General features: G+C 39.4%; 1 protein-coding gene across 1 annotated transcript in view; it reads right to left on the bottom strand.

Annotated features, from left to right (window-relative positions):
• LOC113532774 (intermembrane lipid transfer protein VPS13B) overlaps positions 1–17,061 on the bottom strand; it is a 162,039-nt gene extending 144,978 nt beyond the window's left edge. The window contains 4 exon segments of the mRNA XM_034298179.2: positions 925–1,027; positions 11,465–11,608; positions 13,769–13,933; positions 16,841–17,061. Coding sequence (XP_034154070.2) covers positions 925–1,027; positions 11,465–11,608; positions 13,769–13,915 — 394 coding nt within the window. The 5' untranslated portion in view covers positions 13,916–13,933; positions 16,841–17,061.

Raw genomic sequence — 17,061 nt, 5'->3', positions numbered from 1 at the left:
ATATGAGTGTTACAGACAGCTGACCACAAACTCTTGTCCATATAGTGTATTATAACACAAAATATTACATATACACACAACTTATCCTCCTCATTTTTTGTGTTTGTGAGGTGAACTGCAAACTCTCAGGTCATGGGCTCATGGGACAAAGAGAGGGAATGTGTCTAAGAGAGGTGTCTGGTGGGATGTTATCCCATTTAGGCTCATGCAAGCTGATCCTCCCTAGACACACAATAACCTCATTCACTTAACTGCTCTACTGAACAAGCTATGGACTGAATGAACACTTACAGTTTGTCATTCTGTCATGATCCTGCAGATGGTGTCACTTCAACAGATGGTTATTAATATTTGTCTGTGTGTTCACTGACACTAGTTAGCAAAAAGTACTAAGCAGAGCAGGTCTGCTCCAGCCGGTAGAATGTGACTTTGCCAATGATTCTACTTCCTTGCAGGTTAATGAAACATTCTACAGAAATTTCCTAGCTGAATATCAGTTTAAAAAGTATAAAATACTGTTTCATATCAAGGCTGTGTGGATTTGTGCCAGACATCCTATAAAAAAAAGATCAATATTAATATAATCTGAAAAGTAGGCTTCACACAAACTTATTTTTACTAAGCGATAAAAGACACAACATTAATATTATTAAGTACTGTGGTATATCTTAAAAGCTATGCTTATAATGTGCATGATGTGTGTGTGTGTGTAGTCTTACAGATCTGATTTTATTTAATCAAAAAAAGAAAGAAAAAAAGAAAAAGAAGACATCAGACTTAAATCCTGCTCAACCCTACAGAGATTCCTTAACTGACTAAACAAATCCGACTGCCCAGAAGAAGACACACAAGATGGTTTTGTGTTTGTGTAACAAGTGTCTGTCTGATAAGAGCCAACACTCTGGCCCTGAAGACACAACTCACCTGGGGGTAAGTCAGGGTCAGGGGAACTCTGCTGGACTCGTCGAGGTTTAGACACACTCTTCTCAGAGGCGCTCCAACTGGATGCACTGCTCTCATTCTCATCCTACAAAAACAGAACATACACTTGTACTTTACAATTTCCATAAGAGGAAGAGAGGAAAGTGGAGAAGAGAGTGGCAGGTCAGAGGACAGAGAGTGGACTACGAGTGAGCAAATGGGCATGTTAAGTAGCCCCTCCTAGGTTTATAGCCCCTGCTAGGTTGTATAAATAACTTTAAATCTAGGGTCAGAAAGCTGCAGAGTGTGTGTTTGTGTGTGTGTGTGTGCGTGTGTAAATTATGTTGGAATGTGAGTATACCACAGGAAGAATGTAAAGGAGAGCTGCAGTTGACGAGCTGTAATAAATAGCAATAAAGGCCACTCAAGTAATTTAGTGCTAGAGTTGAGTAGATGACAGAGATAGCAACTGTAACTGCAAAAAAAGAAGTTTCATGTCTGCCCAGCAGGAGCAGGACCACAAGTAAGATGTGAGCAGTTTTAGCCTGCCAAAAGCACTAAGTATTTAATCTGTTATAATATCTAATTGGGTTTAAGTGCTATGTAAAATTATTGTATAGTCTACAACAGCCACCAGTGTACTCCCAGAGGGTTGGTTTCTATTGGAAGATCTTGCTCTTCTTTATCCATAACCACTAAACATTTCCTTAATAAGACAATTTCACTAAAAACATGGGTGTAACAATATACACTATATGGCCAAAAGTTTGTGGACACCTGACCATCACACCCATATGTGGTTCTTCACCAAACTGGTGCCACAAATTTGGGAGCACACAATTGTATAGAATGCCTTTGTAGGCTATAACATTACAATTTCCCTTCACTGGAACTAATCTGGGCACAAACCTGTTCCAGCATGACAATGCCCCTGTGCACACTGTCATTATCACATGAAGACATGTTTTGCCAAGGTTGGAGTGGTAGAACTCGAGTGGCCTGTACAGAGCCCTGACCTCAACCCCACTGAACACCTATGGGATGAACTGGAACGCCTACTGCACCCCAGGCCTCCTCATCCAACATCAGTACCTGACCTCACTAATGCTTTTGTGGCTCAATGGGCAAATCCCATTGAGATCGTCTGAGAAAATGTAGTGGAAAGCCTTCCCAGAGGAGTGGAGGATAACAGCAAATTGGGACTAAATCTGGAATGGGATGTTCAACATGCACATGTCATGTGATCAGGTGTCCACAAACCTTTGGCCATATAGTGTATCATAGCACAAAAAAAAAAAAAAAAACAGATGGGCCTCATCTGCCTTTATTTTGCCATCTAATCACAAGTGCATTGTTTCAATCACACTGCTTGCTCTAGGGCTTCCTCTTCCCAGCTCTGGATTCATTAGTAAATCATGAGACATCATGGATACACAGGGAAGGGTGAAAATTAAATTGAGACTGCCCTATCATCTATTAAAGCGAACTCATGGCAACATTTAAAGTTCCTGCTAATTCCTGCTTTTGGCACCGTTAATGTGAAATTGCAAAGTATACAAATAAAGTGAAAAACAATCAGAAAATTTTTTTAGGGAAAAAAAAACAAAAGAAAAATTGAGAAACGTACAATAATCTAATTGCAGAAGTGTGCACACCCCCAAATTAATACTTAGTTGAGGCACCTTTTGATTTTATTGCATCACTCAGTCTTTTTGAGTAAGAGTCTATAAGCGTGGCATTGCTTGACTTCGCAATATTTTCCCACTCTTTCCTCCAAAAACATTCCATCACCATCAAATTTGAGAGTATCTCCTGTACACAGCTCACTTCAGGTCACCCCACAGATTTTCAGTTGGATGTCTGGGCTCTGGCTAGGCCTTTCAAAAACACTGCATATCTTTTGGTTAAGCCATTCCTTTGTTGACCTTGTTGTATGCTTTGGGTCATCATCATGTTGAAAAGTGAAATTCCTTTTCAGCTTACTAGCAGATGCCTGAATGTATTGCACTAAAATTGGCTGGCATTTGCAGCTATTCATGATTCCCTCCATCTTGTTAAAAGCCCCAGTTCTGGCTGAAGAAAGCAGCCATAAAACATGATGCTGCCACCACCATGCTTCGCCTTGACCGTGGCTTCAGCAGTCAGATGAAACCAAGAAGATATCAAGAAAATCCTACAGAAACAGTGGGTCTTAATTTGGGGCTAATCAGAATAATTTCATTGATGACAGCTGTATGATTAATTACTTTTGAACATGAGATTGAATGTGATTGATTCATTTTGAACACAGCCACATCCCCAATTATAAAAGGGTGTGAACACTTATGCAACCAAGTTATTGTAACTTTTTTTTATTTTATTTTTCCTATTTTTCCCTAAAATCTTTGATTGTTTTTCACTTAATTTTTATATGGTATAATTTCACATTGAGGGTGGAAAAGGTTCTGACCTGATTTATTTTAGTTTGATTTTTTTACTTCACAAAAACCTGCCATTTTACCAGGGGTGTGTAGACTTTTTACATCCACTGTATACACATACACACACACACACACACACACACACACACACACACACACATATATATACATATATATATTACATGTAGAGATAAAGAAAAATACAGAGATGACCTACAAAAGTTGTGGAACTAAGATTAACCCCTACCAAAGTGATGGACAGATCAAAGTGTGGAGAAAGAAAATCTCTGCTCATGATCCTGAAGGAAAAGGAAAAGGACTTTGAGTGCATTGAGTGGGACTACTTATTTTCTGTCCTGGGTAAATTTGGATTGGGTAACACTTCAACTTCCTGGAACAATTACTTTATACATCCATACAAGCCAGTGTCTGTACTAATGCCATGTATTCTCCTTATTTTTTCATTGTGTCAGGGCACTCAACGGGGTGCCCGTTATCGGCATTGCTCTTTGCCTGTGCATTGGAGCCCCTTAAAGCCTCACCACAGATTAATAGTATCATTTGTTACGGTATTGAGAATAGTGTTTCCCTATATGCTGATGATCTTCTCTTACATCTTAGTCATCTTCTGTCTTCAATTCAGGTAACTGAATCCATTTCACAAAAATTTGTCTCTTTTTCTTATTTCTTATCTTTTTCTAAAAGTTAAATTTTCAGAAAAGAATGTTTTCCACTTAACACTGCAGCCTCACAGTTAGCTCAATCAAGTATTCCTTTCCATCTTGCCCTTGGGGCTTTTAGGTATTTGGGTGTCAACATTACTGACACAGTGTCTTCTATTCACGATGCCAATTTTATCCCACTAATTACTAAAATGAATACCAGTTTTCATCAGTGGAACAGTCTCCCTCTTACTTTAGCAGGTAGAGTCAAAGTGTAAAAATGAATATTCTTCCTAAATTTCTGTTTTTATTTCAATGTTGAAAGACAAAGCCATTAAAAGCTTGTGAGTCCCTCATATGAGAAATTCTTCAAAGATTCTTCAAAGACGTAGGAAATCTGGGGGCCTTGCCTTCCCTAATTATCTTCACTGATCAGCCATAACATTAAAACTACCTGCCTAATATTGTTTAGGTCCTCCTTGTGTGACCAAAACAGCTCTGACCCATCGAGGCATGGGCTCCACAAGACCTCTGAAGGTGTGCTGTGGTATCTGGCACAAACGTTAGTAAATTGCGAAGTGGGGCCCCCATGCATTGGACTTGTTTGTCCAGCACATCCAACAGATGCTCAATTGGATTGAAATCTGGGGAATTTAGAGGCCAAGTCAACACCTTGAACTCTGTCATGTGCCTCAAACCATTCCCAAACAATTTTTGCAGTGTGCTAAAAGAGGTCACTGCAGTCAGGGAATACCACTGCCATGAACCATGAAGGGGTGTACTTGGTCTGCAACAATGTTTAGGTAGGTGGTACATGTCAAAGTAACATCCACGTGAATGCCAAGGTTTCTCAGCAGAATACTGCCCAGAGCATCACACTGCCTCCGCCAGCTTGACTTCTTACCACAGAGGATCTTGGTGCCATCTCTCCCCCAGGTAAGTGACGCACACGCACCCAGCCGTCCACATGATGTAAAAGAAAATGTGATTCCACAGACCAGGCCACCTTCTTCCATTGTTCCATGGTACAGGTCTGACGCTCACATTCCCATTATAGGTGCTTTCGCCGGTGGACAGGGTCAGCATGGGCACTCTGGCTCCTTCAGAGTCCCATCATCACGAGATAATCAATATTATTCACTTCACCTGCCAGTGGTTTTAACGTTATGGCTGATCTGTGTATATTTTATTATTTTGCCGCCAACATTCAAAAGATCTTTTTGGCTCCAATTGGGGTATGCTAGAATCGCGCTCTTGTCATTATTCATCTTTGGCAGCTTTGGTATTTTCATCTCCCCCTTTTTCTCCTGCATGTTATTCTTCAAACACTTTAGTTTTGTCTACTTTAAAGACTTAAAGTTTCACTGGCTGTTTCAGTTTCATGCAGCCTCCACTTAGGGTCCCATATGCAAAAATCGTTTATTTGGACCTTAGCTGACTCAGAATTTACTCTCTGGGACACACATGGAGTTGGCAGTTTTAAAGACCTTTATGATGGCAACACCTCTTGCAGTTTTACAACATAGTGTCCTAAATTTGAACTTCCTTGTAATAATGTGTTTCGATATTTTCAAGTGCAGCACTGTGTACAATTCCTTTTTCCTTCATTTCCAGCTGACTCTCCGTTTGGCCAATCAACGCCTACTTACATCACGAATAGTACCAGTTGTGCTGGATAGACCCTGCTCCGGAGTAGGAGCTAATTTGGTTCTTGAAAAAGGCAGTCCGGTACTAAAAACGCACCCAGTTCCAGAGGTGCGAAAACGCCAAAAAGTGGGTAGTTCCACAATTAGTTCAGGTACTATGAAAAGGTTCCCATGGTGCGAAAGGCCCTATTGAGGCAAAACATGCATCCAAACCCAGAGAAATGGTTTTAATGACCACAGAATCAAGCTTTTGACATGGCCACCCTAGCCCCCTGACCTAAACAGCATTGAAAGAAGAACTGGAAAGATTCTGTTCTGAAGAGTCTCATATTCCTCTCTCTGTATTCTCTAATCCCATTAAGCTTTATAAGCTTGCTGCTGTGCTGGTAAAGGGAGATGTACTAGATGCAGGACTGATAGATTTTTGTTAAAATATCTTTGATAAGGGTTTTTATTTTCTTAAAATAAATTTATTTTACTTAAAACATTTTACCTGTCTCTACCAAGGATGCCAATAATTCTGGAGTTAACTGTATATAAAAAAAAATTGATTGAAGGAACAAATAAAATCACCATAAATCAAGAGCAACACATTTAGGACACAACTCAATAAGGACACACTTACTTCACATATTCACACAAATGCACTCACAAATACAGCAAACATAGCAAATTTAACAACCACCACAAAAGCCCTCTTGTTTACCCATCAGGTTTACCTGTTCAGGTGGTTGTGTTTTCACAGAGTGGCAAGCAGTTTAGGGTTGCAGAGGTCAGTGTGTGTGAGTGTGAGTTTGTGTGTGTGCGTGGGGGGGGGGCGGGTGTTGGTGATCACCTCAGGGCAAGGACAAAAGTAAATATGTGCCACTTTAATGCTGAAAGACTCTTGCACACCTTTGGAATGACTGAGTCTTCAGGACAGAAATACTTCTGCCGGTGCAGGAATTTCCGTCCTCAGTCTCTCTTCCTCTCCCTTTTCCAAGGATTCTCTTTTAGCTTTGTCTCTGCATGGCGTCAATTCTAAGGTCTCAGTTACAGAAGCACAGCGACTACTAGGTCCTTATTGGATACCACATGTCCATCTGCTGTTCTTCCCCTCATACATTCACCTTGGGCCCACATACAGATCAAAACGCTTTCTTAATTCTACATACACTCATCAGCCACTTTAATGGGAACACCTGTATCCCTGCACATTCATGCATATCCAATCAGCTAATCACATGGAAGCAGCACAATGCATAAAATCATTCATATATAGGTCAAGAGCTTTAGTTAATGTTCAGATTAAACACCAGAATGAGGGAAAAAAATGTGATCTCAGTGACTTCAACCATGGCATGATGGTTGGTGCCAAACAGGCTGATTTCCTGTCATTTACCGAATTAAACTTTGAGGCCATCCAATATCTTCGCGCTATTCAACGGGATTGAGAGTGAGCATTTTAAGAGGCCAGCACATCTGTGTGTAGCCAGTTTTTCAATGAATCTGTCTACTCCAAAAACCATAAAACATGGGGCTATACCTTCTTGATTTGAATGGACAGATCAAATATCTGTTTTCTGGCAAAATGTTTTTTGACAAACTAAGAAAAGCTAACATTGTGTGTGGTATCTGCTCCTGCTACAGGCCCCACAGCTGCTGCTACGACTACACAGCTGCTTCTACTTCAGATAAGTGAGCCAACTTATATAAACATTAAAAATGCTATAAAGTGATGATATTCATCACACTCTGCACATGCCCCGATCCCAACACTAGCCAGCTAGTTTATTGGTGCTGTGTTCATTAGCTACTGAGACTTAAACAAATTAGCTAATTAGCCAGGTGTGAAAAATATAGCTAGCTATTTATTGCTTAAACTAATCCAGAACTACTGTTAATAGACTGTTTGCATTCAGTGTCACTCATGCAATTCAATACTTAAACAATGCTCGAAGTGGCAACCTGGAACGCCACTATTAAGTATGGATAATGGATAATGAATAACAGATACCAGACGTTGTTGACAAGAGAGCTCAGAGGAGAATGGCCAGACTGGTTCGAGGAATGAAGGCTACAATAAATCAGATGACCACTCTTTACAACTGCGGTGAGGAGAAAAGCATCTCAGAATGCACAACTTGAAGCAGATGGTTATAGCAGAAGACCACATCGGATTCCACTCCTGTCAGCCAAGAACAGGAATCTGTGGTTACAGGACCACTTGCATACATACCCATGGTGCTAGAGAAAGACTGAATGGTAGAACTTTGCATTAGATTAGCTGTCAACCTCAAAAAAGCATCTGTGCTCAGTGGCGACGGGAACATGTAAATAGGCACTCGGCAACTCCACCAATGTGACTGCATGGCAAGAACAGCATCTGACAACCTTAGCATACGGAAAAAAAGGACTAGGAACCAGTTTAGCCCTCCTAAATATTTAATTGGATCAAAACCGCATTCCTTCTTCTGAACAAGAAAGTATGTTAGCAGAACTCTTTGTTCTTAACCTTGGGCTCTACCTTTTCAAAAGCACCTTTGTCCAAGAGCCAGAGAACAACCTTGTTGAGGTCTACTTTGGCAAGGCCCTGAGCCACAAGAACACTGGGGGCAGATGGCAGACCTGGAGTTTGTATCCCTGGAATGTGGTCATCAGGAACCAATGATCTGTTGTAGTCACTGCCCAATGCACCATTTTTCGTGTGTAAAAGAGTTCTGCATAGTACTGTATCAAACGTACAAGAAGGCTGGTTACTGTACCCAGCTTTACTGAAAAACTCACAGATTTTATTTTATTTTATTTTATTTTTTTAATAACTTTGACTAGTTCACCCTCTGACCCAACAGAACTCGAAAAACTGGCCAGATGTTTAGGGTCAACGTTTTACTTGTAGAAATGCTGCCCCGTTTAAAAGAAAAATAATTGGGGGAAAAGCAAGCACCCTGGTATAATGGTATGAAAAATACCACATTTGAAATTTATAACATTAATGGTGAGCCTTCTTAATTACAAAAATGCTCTTACTGCCACTAAGAGAAGACAAAAATAGCAGACTCTTATTTAAAGTTTGTTTTCCAGGTTCTGTCCTAGCTCCACTAATTTTCCCCTATATATGGTCCCTCTGGTTACAATTATTTGTAAACATGGTATTAGCTTCCACTGCCGAGCTGATCACACACAGCTGTGTGTTTCAGCAAAGCCAGAGGGACACCAGCTGAATAAAGCTGAGGAATGTGTAAAGGACTGGATGTTGAGTAACTTCCTCCAATTCTGATAAGACGTAAGTACTTCTGCTAGGGCTTTCTGATTATATGGTAATTCTTAATGGTCCTTCATTTACATCAAGAGTAGTGGTGAAAAACTTTGGTGTAATCATTGACTCCAGCCTGTCATTTAAAACTCATGTATATAATATTACAAGGACAGCCTTTTTCATCCCAGAAACACTGCTAAGCTACGAAATATATCATCATTACACAGAATGAATGCAGAAAAACTAGTTCATGCTTTTGTTATGGTTGGACTACTGTAATGTCTTGCTGTCTGGTTGTTACAGTAAATGCATATACAAGCTCCAGGTTAGTCCAGAGTTTGAATGCTTGACCATATTACCCCTATTTTATCCACACTATATTGGCTCCCCATAAAAATACTCTTTGATTATCAAATTTTACAAATTATCAATAAAGTACTGCATGTTCTTGCCCCACAGTTCCTGGGTGTACTTTTAGTCATCATTCAAAACAAGCAAGCTCCTTTAACTAAAATAATGAAGACTACAGAAGGGTAGGCTGAAAACCTAACTATTTCGTAAAATAGTTTTTCCTCTTAGGTAAAGGCACAGATCTGGGGGTTCATGGGCATAAGAGTACTGCTATACGTAATTCAGGATGTTTGGATGCTCTCGCCCACCCTCGTTTATACAATCACTCAAGTTTGTTGATGGTCGAGTGGAAGGATGTGTTATGTCCCAGGGTGCCCTCATGAGCAGGGACAAATTTCCCTGACCACCTTCCTTTACTAAACAAACTAGCATTGTGTCTCACATCGCATATTTACGTACTATTCTAGATTACTGTTACTGTGTGCTAACTGCTGTACATCTACTACAATTATGGTTTGAATGTAAGGCAAGAGTTTTAGATTTGAGATGCAGGTCATGACAACAATCCACACAACAGAGGAAAGTTTTAAAGAGAAACAGAGCTGATCAGCCAGTGTGTAAACATTTCACTTGTAAACCCAGCAAACAGGGATGATATGACTCTGACATGCCATCTAGTGAATGTTATAATCCACCAAATGTACATAAAATATGTGAACAATGCCAGTCTTGCTGCCGCTCCTTCTGGGCACAAATACAAAGTCATGCGTTAAGTATAAACCAAACACCGCTGCTTTGAATCAGTCTGTATCACACCACTCCGGCATGGATTAATTTCCTATAACACGCCTTGTCTTGTTTTATTCCTTATGTATCGTTCGAAGCTGGATGTGAGCAGAAAGAGATGTGCCCTTTCAAACACAGCTGCTGAGTTTCTGAAAAGGTGTGTCAAGAAATGCAAGATCACTTTTCACACTGGCAAATCAGTGCAAAGAATATTCCAAGTAATAATCCAAAATACAGCCAATGCATCTGTTCACCTTAGAGAATATCAGCTGTTTAGAGCAGACCGAAATAACACTGAGGTGGTGCATGCTTCTACATTAACAACACCATTTCATCACTTTGCTCCTCAGACTTGGAAGCCCTTTTAATTCATTGTAAGCCCCTACTACCTACCAAAGGAAATTTTGATTCTGGAGCCTATATCCCACCTCAAGCTAATGCACTCAGCACATTAGCAGCAACTGGCTGATCATGTTCATGATCTTGGGGGAAAAAAAAAAATCCCCAACTATGTGATTTTTCTGGGGGATTTTAAATCGTAACATAAGACATGAGCTACCTAAATACCATCAACTGATCAGTTGCCCCACCATTAACCATTTCTATACCATCATAAAAAGGGCATCCCACCACTTTTCACACTTACCTCTTGGTAAGAAAGAAAACCAGAAAACATTAAGAATGTATGAAAAATACACTCACTGCAGAAAAAGAAATGATAGGAGTCATGGTGTACATGTGGTCCGACATGCGTATGAGGAAAAAAAAAGGGAAAGACAGCCGTATGGCAGCAGCATTTACAGAAAATAAATGGACTATAAAGTGACTTTTTGAAAGGACTCAGTAAACCGGATGTTTTCACAAGAATTTAGTCACCTAGTCAGGTAAACTGTGCAAATAAAACAGATCAATTATCTGGTTATCAATTATTTCTACAGTTCTTGCAGAGCTCAAAATGGTTGCAAACTACCACCTGGTAAACTTGGCATGGAAAGACATGCAATAAAAAATTAAAAGCAAAAAGACATCCATTAAATTCAAAGCTACACTATATGGCCAAAAGTATGTGCACCCCGACCATCGGACCAATATGTGCTTGTTGAACATCTCATTCCAGATGTTCTCCCCCTTTGCTGTTACAAGAACCTTCACTCTTCTGGGAAGGCTTTCCACTAGATTTTGGAACGCGGATGGAACGCGAATTAAAACTAAATTAAGCAGCTATAAAATTATTCTGTTTCTGTTTACAATATCCATTTACTTCTCTTAGTCACACGTAAATTACATAAAAATCGAAGAATATATTCACCTGCAAAACACGTATGCAAAAGTATGTCATTTAATTACTTTTGCATGTACTTCAGTCCTACGGTTTAAGACAGATGTGTCAGATGAATTTTGTTTTGTTTATGTGTATCTGTCTTAGCATGGATTACTCACCTGAGAGCCATCTTTCAGCTTGAGGATGCACTCCATGGTGTTGATTGTGACGACCACTGGTTCTGAGCTCAGCTTGGTCCATGGTACATGGATTCGCAACTCATGGATATGACCACTTAGGAAAGTGAAGGGAAGCTTCAGCTCCTGTACCACATGCACAGAAATACAGGTAAGAAACAACAGGCCATAAGCCATAGCTTTATCCCATGCATAAGTAAATAAAAGAAAACAAAGACACTAGCTGATATAAGGAATGCTTTTTCCAACAAATGCCTGTTAAAATTAGTGATAAACCATTGAATCTGTGCTGTTTTAAAGAACAAGAGCAGGCTGAGTGCTGCATTTGAATGGGAACTTGCTATTAAATGGTGCACTGTGAACACTGACTGGTTAAATGCAAACCAGTACCCACCAATTTAAACATTTGTGTTTATATAAAACTGTTTATAATGTACTAAAAACCTATCATACAGTTTACATGACTTTTTGTTGTTTTATGTGATTGGTCAGGGATTCTGCAGGCCAGTGGGAACACAAAACATGACCCTGGCCAGAATATATACAGTCCACAGATTATATACAGTTAAGGATCGTTCTTTCCTGGATTCTTAATTCCTCAGAATGATCTGGAAACTCAGTAGGAACATGTCTAGAGAGATAAACTCCACAGAGTGCAACAGCTCCATCACACAGCAAACCGTTACCAAATTATACCTACACTGAATTTGTAGCTCTACAAATCATATAATTGACAGTGAGTTACTACAGTTTGACTGATTACACTGCCAAGTTTAAATAGCTTATTTATTTCAGTTACACAGTGTGTGACCGAAGTGACCAATCTAGCATGTCTCAACATACTTCCTAGTGTGCTACATGCCACCTTCAGCTTCTTCTTGAATACATTGCTTTTGACACATGTCCTCCTGAATTTGCAACAGCATCACGGAGAGGCCAAAGTGTACGAGAAGCTGAAGAGCGCATTGGTGCAACAGTCATTGAAACACTTTAAACAAGTAAACTTAGCCATTTCTCTGCATAAAGTGCTTTTGCCAAATATTTATAGCTGGAAGTGACATCAGTCGCAGTCGACCGCAGAAAGAAAATGTGCAGAAAGAAAATGTGCCGAACAGACGATTTTGTCAATGCCTCGGCCCAATCATCTGTTCAGCACATTTTCCTTCTTTAGTCAACTAGCTGACGATACATGTTTCTTTCTTAGAGATGAATCACAGGTTTCAGTTGCCTATATAATAATTCATTATACATAATTCTGATCTTTTTTTTTTTTAAGGCTTCTGGGCTGGTATTGAATCCCAGGGAAAGTGAAATTATGTATGTGCATGATTCAGACAAAACTTCTGTCATTTCTGGAATTGAGGTGAAACATTGTGTAAAGTATCTTGAGATGGATGTATGCAAATTAGGTTTGCATATGCAAAATTTTCATCCAACATTAGATACCAAACCAAAAATACACTAAATTACTGGTTGCAGAGAGACTTAACAGTTTACAGGAGAGTTCTCTTGACTAAAGCTGAGGGTATATCACGTTTAGTATAGCGATATATATAGTTTAGCGATATGTTGATTAAAAAAATGATCTTCTTTTGACTTTATTCGGAGAAATAAAACAGCGCATGTTCAAAGGAAAACTGGTAAGACATTATAAGGAGGGTGGTCTTAATGCATTAGAATTCGAACAATCAGCCAGATGTTCAAAATTAATTGAATTAAGAAATGTATTTCTAATAGTGACTTACCCTGGTTCTGGATTCCTAATCTGATTTTTGAACAATGTGGTGAGCTTAAAGTCTTATTGTCTTGTAATTTTAAATGTAGTGAACTACCTATCAAACTCTCTCTCTCATATTATTATTATTATATATATATATATATATATATATATATATATATATATATATATATATATATATATATATATATATATATATATATATATATATATATATATATAAACAAACCAAATATTAAGCATTATTTACTTTAATATCACTTTAATACCATCTGTTCACCAAAAAATTGAGGGGTACCATTTTCCAAGTTGTTAAACACATCTGGATTGTGTCATATTCAGCTTTTGAACTCAAACCCAAATGTCTTCAGTATAGCAAAAACAAAAGAATAGGCTTTGCCGTTGCTACACTTTCAGAAGGGATTGTATACATTAGTTACTCAACTACTGGCAACTACTATTGGTGTTCCACTTATAATGAAGGTTTAAAATTTATCTACAAATGTGCTTTTGGGAAAAAAAAAGAAAAAAAAAAAAGATTGTTTTACCTGCTCCAGAACATCCAGTTTGAGATCCAACTTGCTGAGCACCACATCGCCTCCCCAGAGTGAGAGCTGCAGATCAGAAGGCTTCAGGTTCTTAATGTAGCGGTTCACGTAGCTCATCAACAGTGGAGTAACATATGACTCCAGCATCCTGACTGTCTCTCAGCCCTGCGCAGAGAAATCATGGTGCAGAAAAAGCGGGCACTGGTTGATACATGAACTTGCACTATTTCTACTGCGGTGTACTGTTTAGTAGCACTTTATATTTGTTCCATTGTATAGGACACAATACTCCAGGTCTGGAAAACCAGTGCAGCATAGTTTGCAAATTTCATCTTTGAAACACAACAGACTCAATTTATCAGTTAACTGACAGGTTCAGGTAATTTACAGAAGGGAAATACATGTTGGAACAATATGGACATTGTCACAAAGCAGCTTTACAGAAATAAATACTCAAATTAAATGTGAATTTATCCCTAATGAGCAAGCCAGAGGCTACGGTGGCCAGGAAAAACTCCCTGCAACAATATTATGTTTTATTACGTTAACATCCTTTCAAGCAGTTATCATTATTTTCATCACAACTGACTGTGTTGTGCAATAATACAGCCAAGCTGGAAGACAAACTACGCAACTGGCAGCAAGCATGGGCCAAATACAAGAAATGTTAGCAGGAATTCAAGAGCACAATGAAGTACAGAGCTCAAGGGAACCTAATACAGCTGACAGAGACACAACTTGATGTGGTGTGTCTCATTCTCTGAACTGGAGGTTCTCTTCAGCAGGAATAGCTGCTAGCTCATCATTGGAGCAGTCTGAAGATTCAAGTGTAGCACATGAGAAAAGGAGCAGCACTGAATATGCTACAGACTGATGTTAAAATACACAGCGCCAGCTGCCGTTCGTACCTGGACAGGTCTTAGACTAACAGGCCTAAGAGGCATTAAATCATTGCGCCCTTCTCTCCACAACATGAACAAAATGCATGAAGCAACAAACTGCCTTTAGCTGTTCACCCTTGTTCCCGTAAACCCCCTAAATGAGTTCTGTGGCATAGGTCACATGATCTCAATATAAATACACCAGTTCCCGGAAGAACCCAGAGTATATTAGAGAACACACCTAAGCACACAGTATCACAAAGACTAAGTCCAGGACAAAGCTCTAGAAAAATATCAGTCAGGGTTTGGTTATAAAAAATATACCAAATTTTTAACATTCCAGAGCACAATATTAAATCTGTTACTAAAAAATGCAGTTCTATGGAATCCTCTCTAAAAGTAAAACACAATTATACATACTGGTTATTCAGCTACTGGCATATTTATCAATATTACATCTAATGTTAATAGCAGGTTAAAAGTTTAAAATGAAAAGTGCCAAACAGTTACATTAAAAAACAGAGTAAAAAATGAAATAAAATTAAAGTCATGTCTAAACCTAACAAATTCAGTCGGTCCCTTTAGTGTGTATGTGTTCATGCACATGAGTGGCAGTATGTCACAATGATGTGTGCCTTGCAAAAGTATTCACTGCATTTCTTGCACAGGTTAACCAGGGTTGCCAGGTCTCAGCAACATTTCCAGCCCAACTACACCTCAAAAACCACACACAAACACCCAAAACTATCCCAAAAACAGAAAGAGGAATTTTGTTTCTTTTCTCAGTCCTTGCATGAGAAATAAGTTCACTGTGGGGGGCACAATCTTTTTATTTTTAATACCTGCAATATTCCTTTTAGTCACTGTCTAGTGTGGACACTCCATAATCCCTCTCTCACTCTTTACGATATACACTATTTGGCCTAAAGTATGTGGACAACTGACCATCACAACCGGATATGCTTTTTGAACATCCCATTCCAAAATCATGGTCATTACTATGGACTTGGTCCCCCTTCGCTGTTATAAAAACCTCTTCTGGAAAGGCTTTCCATTAGATTTTGGAGCTTGGCTCTCGAGATTTGTCCATTCAGCCACAAGAGCATTAGCAAGGTCAGGCACTGAAGGTGGGCAAGGAGGCTTTGCATGTAGTCAGGGTTCCAATTCATTCAAAACGTGTTCAGTGGGGTTGAGGTCAGGGCTCTGTGCAGGCCACTTCCTCTCAAACACCGGCAAACCATGTCTTCATGGACCTCCTTTGTACAAAGGGACACTGTCATGATGAAACAGGTTAGTTCCAGTGAAGGAACATCTTAAATATACAGCATACAAAGATATTCTAGACAATTCTGTGCTTCCAACTTTGTGGCAACAGTCTGGAGAAGATGCTCATATGGGTGTGATGGTCAGGCATCCACATACAATTGGCCATATAGTGTAACTTACAACAGAAATGGTTCTGTACATCATACACATACTTTCTGCACTTACATTTTCAATTTGTTTGTCATAGCCTATGCTTGCGGAAAGTGATTAGACTTAATTTCCAGACTTCCAGACTAGTTTTATACTATCCAAGGACTTGGTTTTCCCACCTTGTTCCAAAAACATGACCATCGCAACCCTGATTATAACTTTCTCTGTGTGTGTGTGTGTGTGTGTGTGTGAGTGAGAGAGAGAGAGAACTTTTATTCTGCATGTTCTTATAGTCTGGCCAATCAATTATCTATGGCTGGTCAGATTTGCCCAGAGCACTGTCTGTGTTCATTCGATGTCAAGTCATTAAGCTTCTGCCAGTCAGAAAAGAGAAGCCATAGTTATGACAGAGGACAACAGCAAATCAACCACATTTGACCAGAATAAAACAGGAGGATTAAATGTCACCTACAGTGGGTGTGCATCATTCTCTGTTGTGGTGTTGTGATTGTGAAACTCTGTACTGGCTACGACAGTCCGTTCAAAAGTTATTAGCGAATATTAATAACAAACCTAACTTCACCCTTACTGATTCTGCCTACTACGACGTTGTGTGTGTTCACAACCAGAGCAACTAACTCCCGTTACCTAGCTAACAAATAAATGTCCAAACTAACTAGCTCGACACACACTTCCATGTGACCAATGCCTTTGATTTAGGAGTATCTGTAACTCTGCAGTGAGAGCTAAGTTCCTTAGGTACCTGTACACTTACCTTGGTGCAGCACAGCTAACACCCAACAACATAAACAGTGAAGAACTTCATGACGAAACACGTTACTGCATACAAACTGAGCACAGACAACGCGACTGTAACGCGTGTAGCTATACAGCACAGCCTACCACGGTAGTTCAGCTTTTATTCATCCTCTTTAGCCAGGTTTCACAGTCCAAAAATTAGCAACTTCCGCATACTAAACCATAACTTCCGCCCAA

This window comes from Pangasianodon hypophthalmus, chromosome 22, assembly GCF_027358585.1.
Source record: "Pangasianodon hypophthalmus isolate fPanHyp1 chromosome 22, fPanHyp1.pri, whole genome shotgun sequence".
NCBI lineage: Eukaryota > Metazoa > Chordata > Actinopteri > Siluriformes > Pangasiidae > Pangasianodon > Pangasianodon hypophthalmus.
This window is presented reverse-complemented; position numbering and strand designations above follow the sequence as displayed.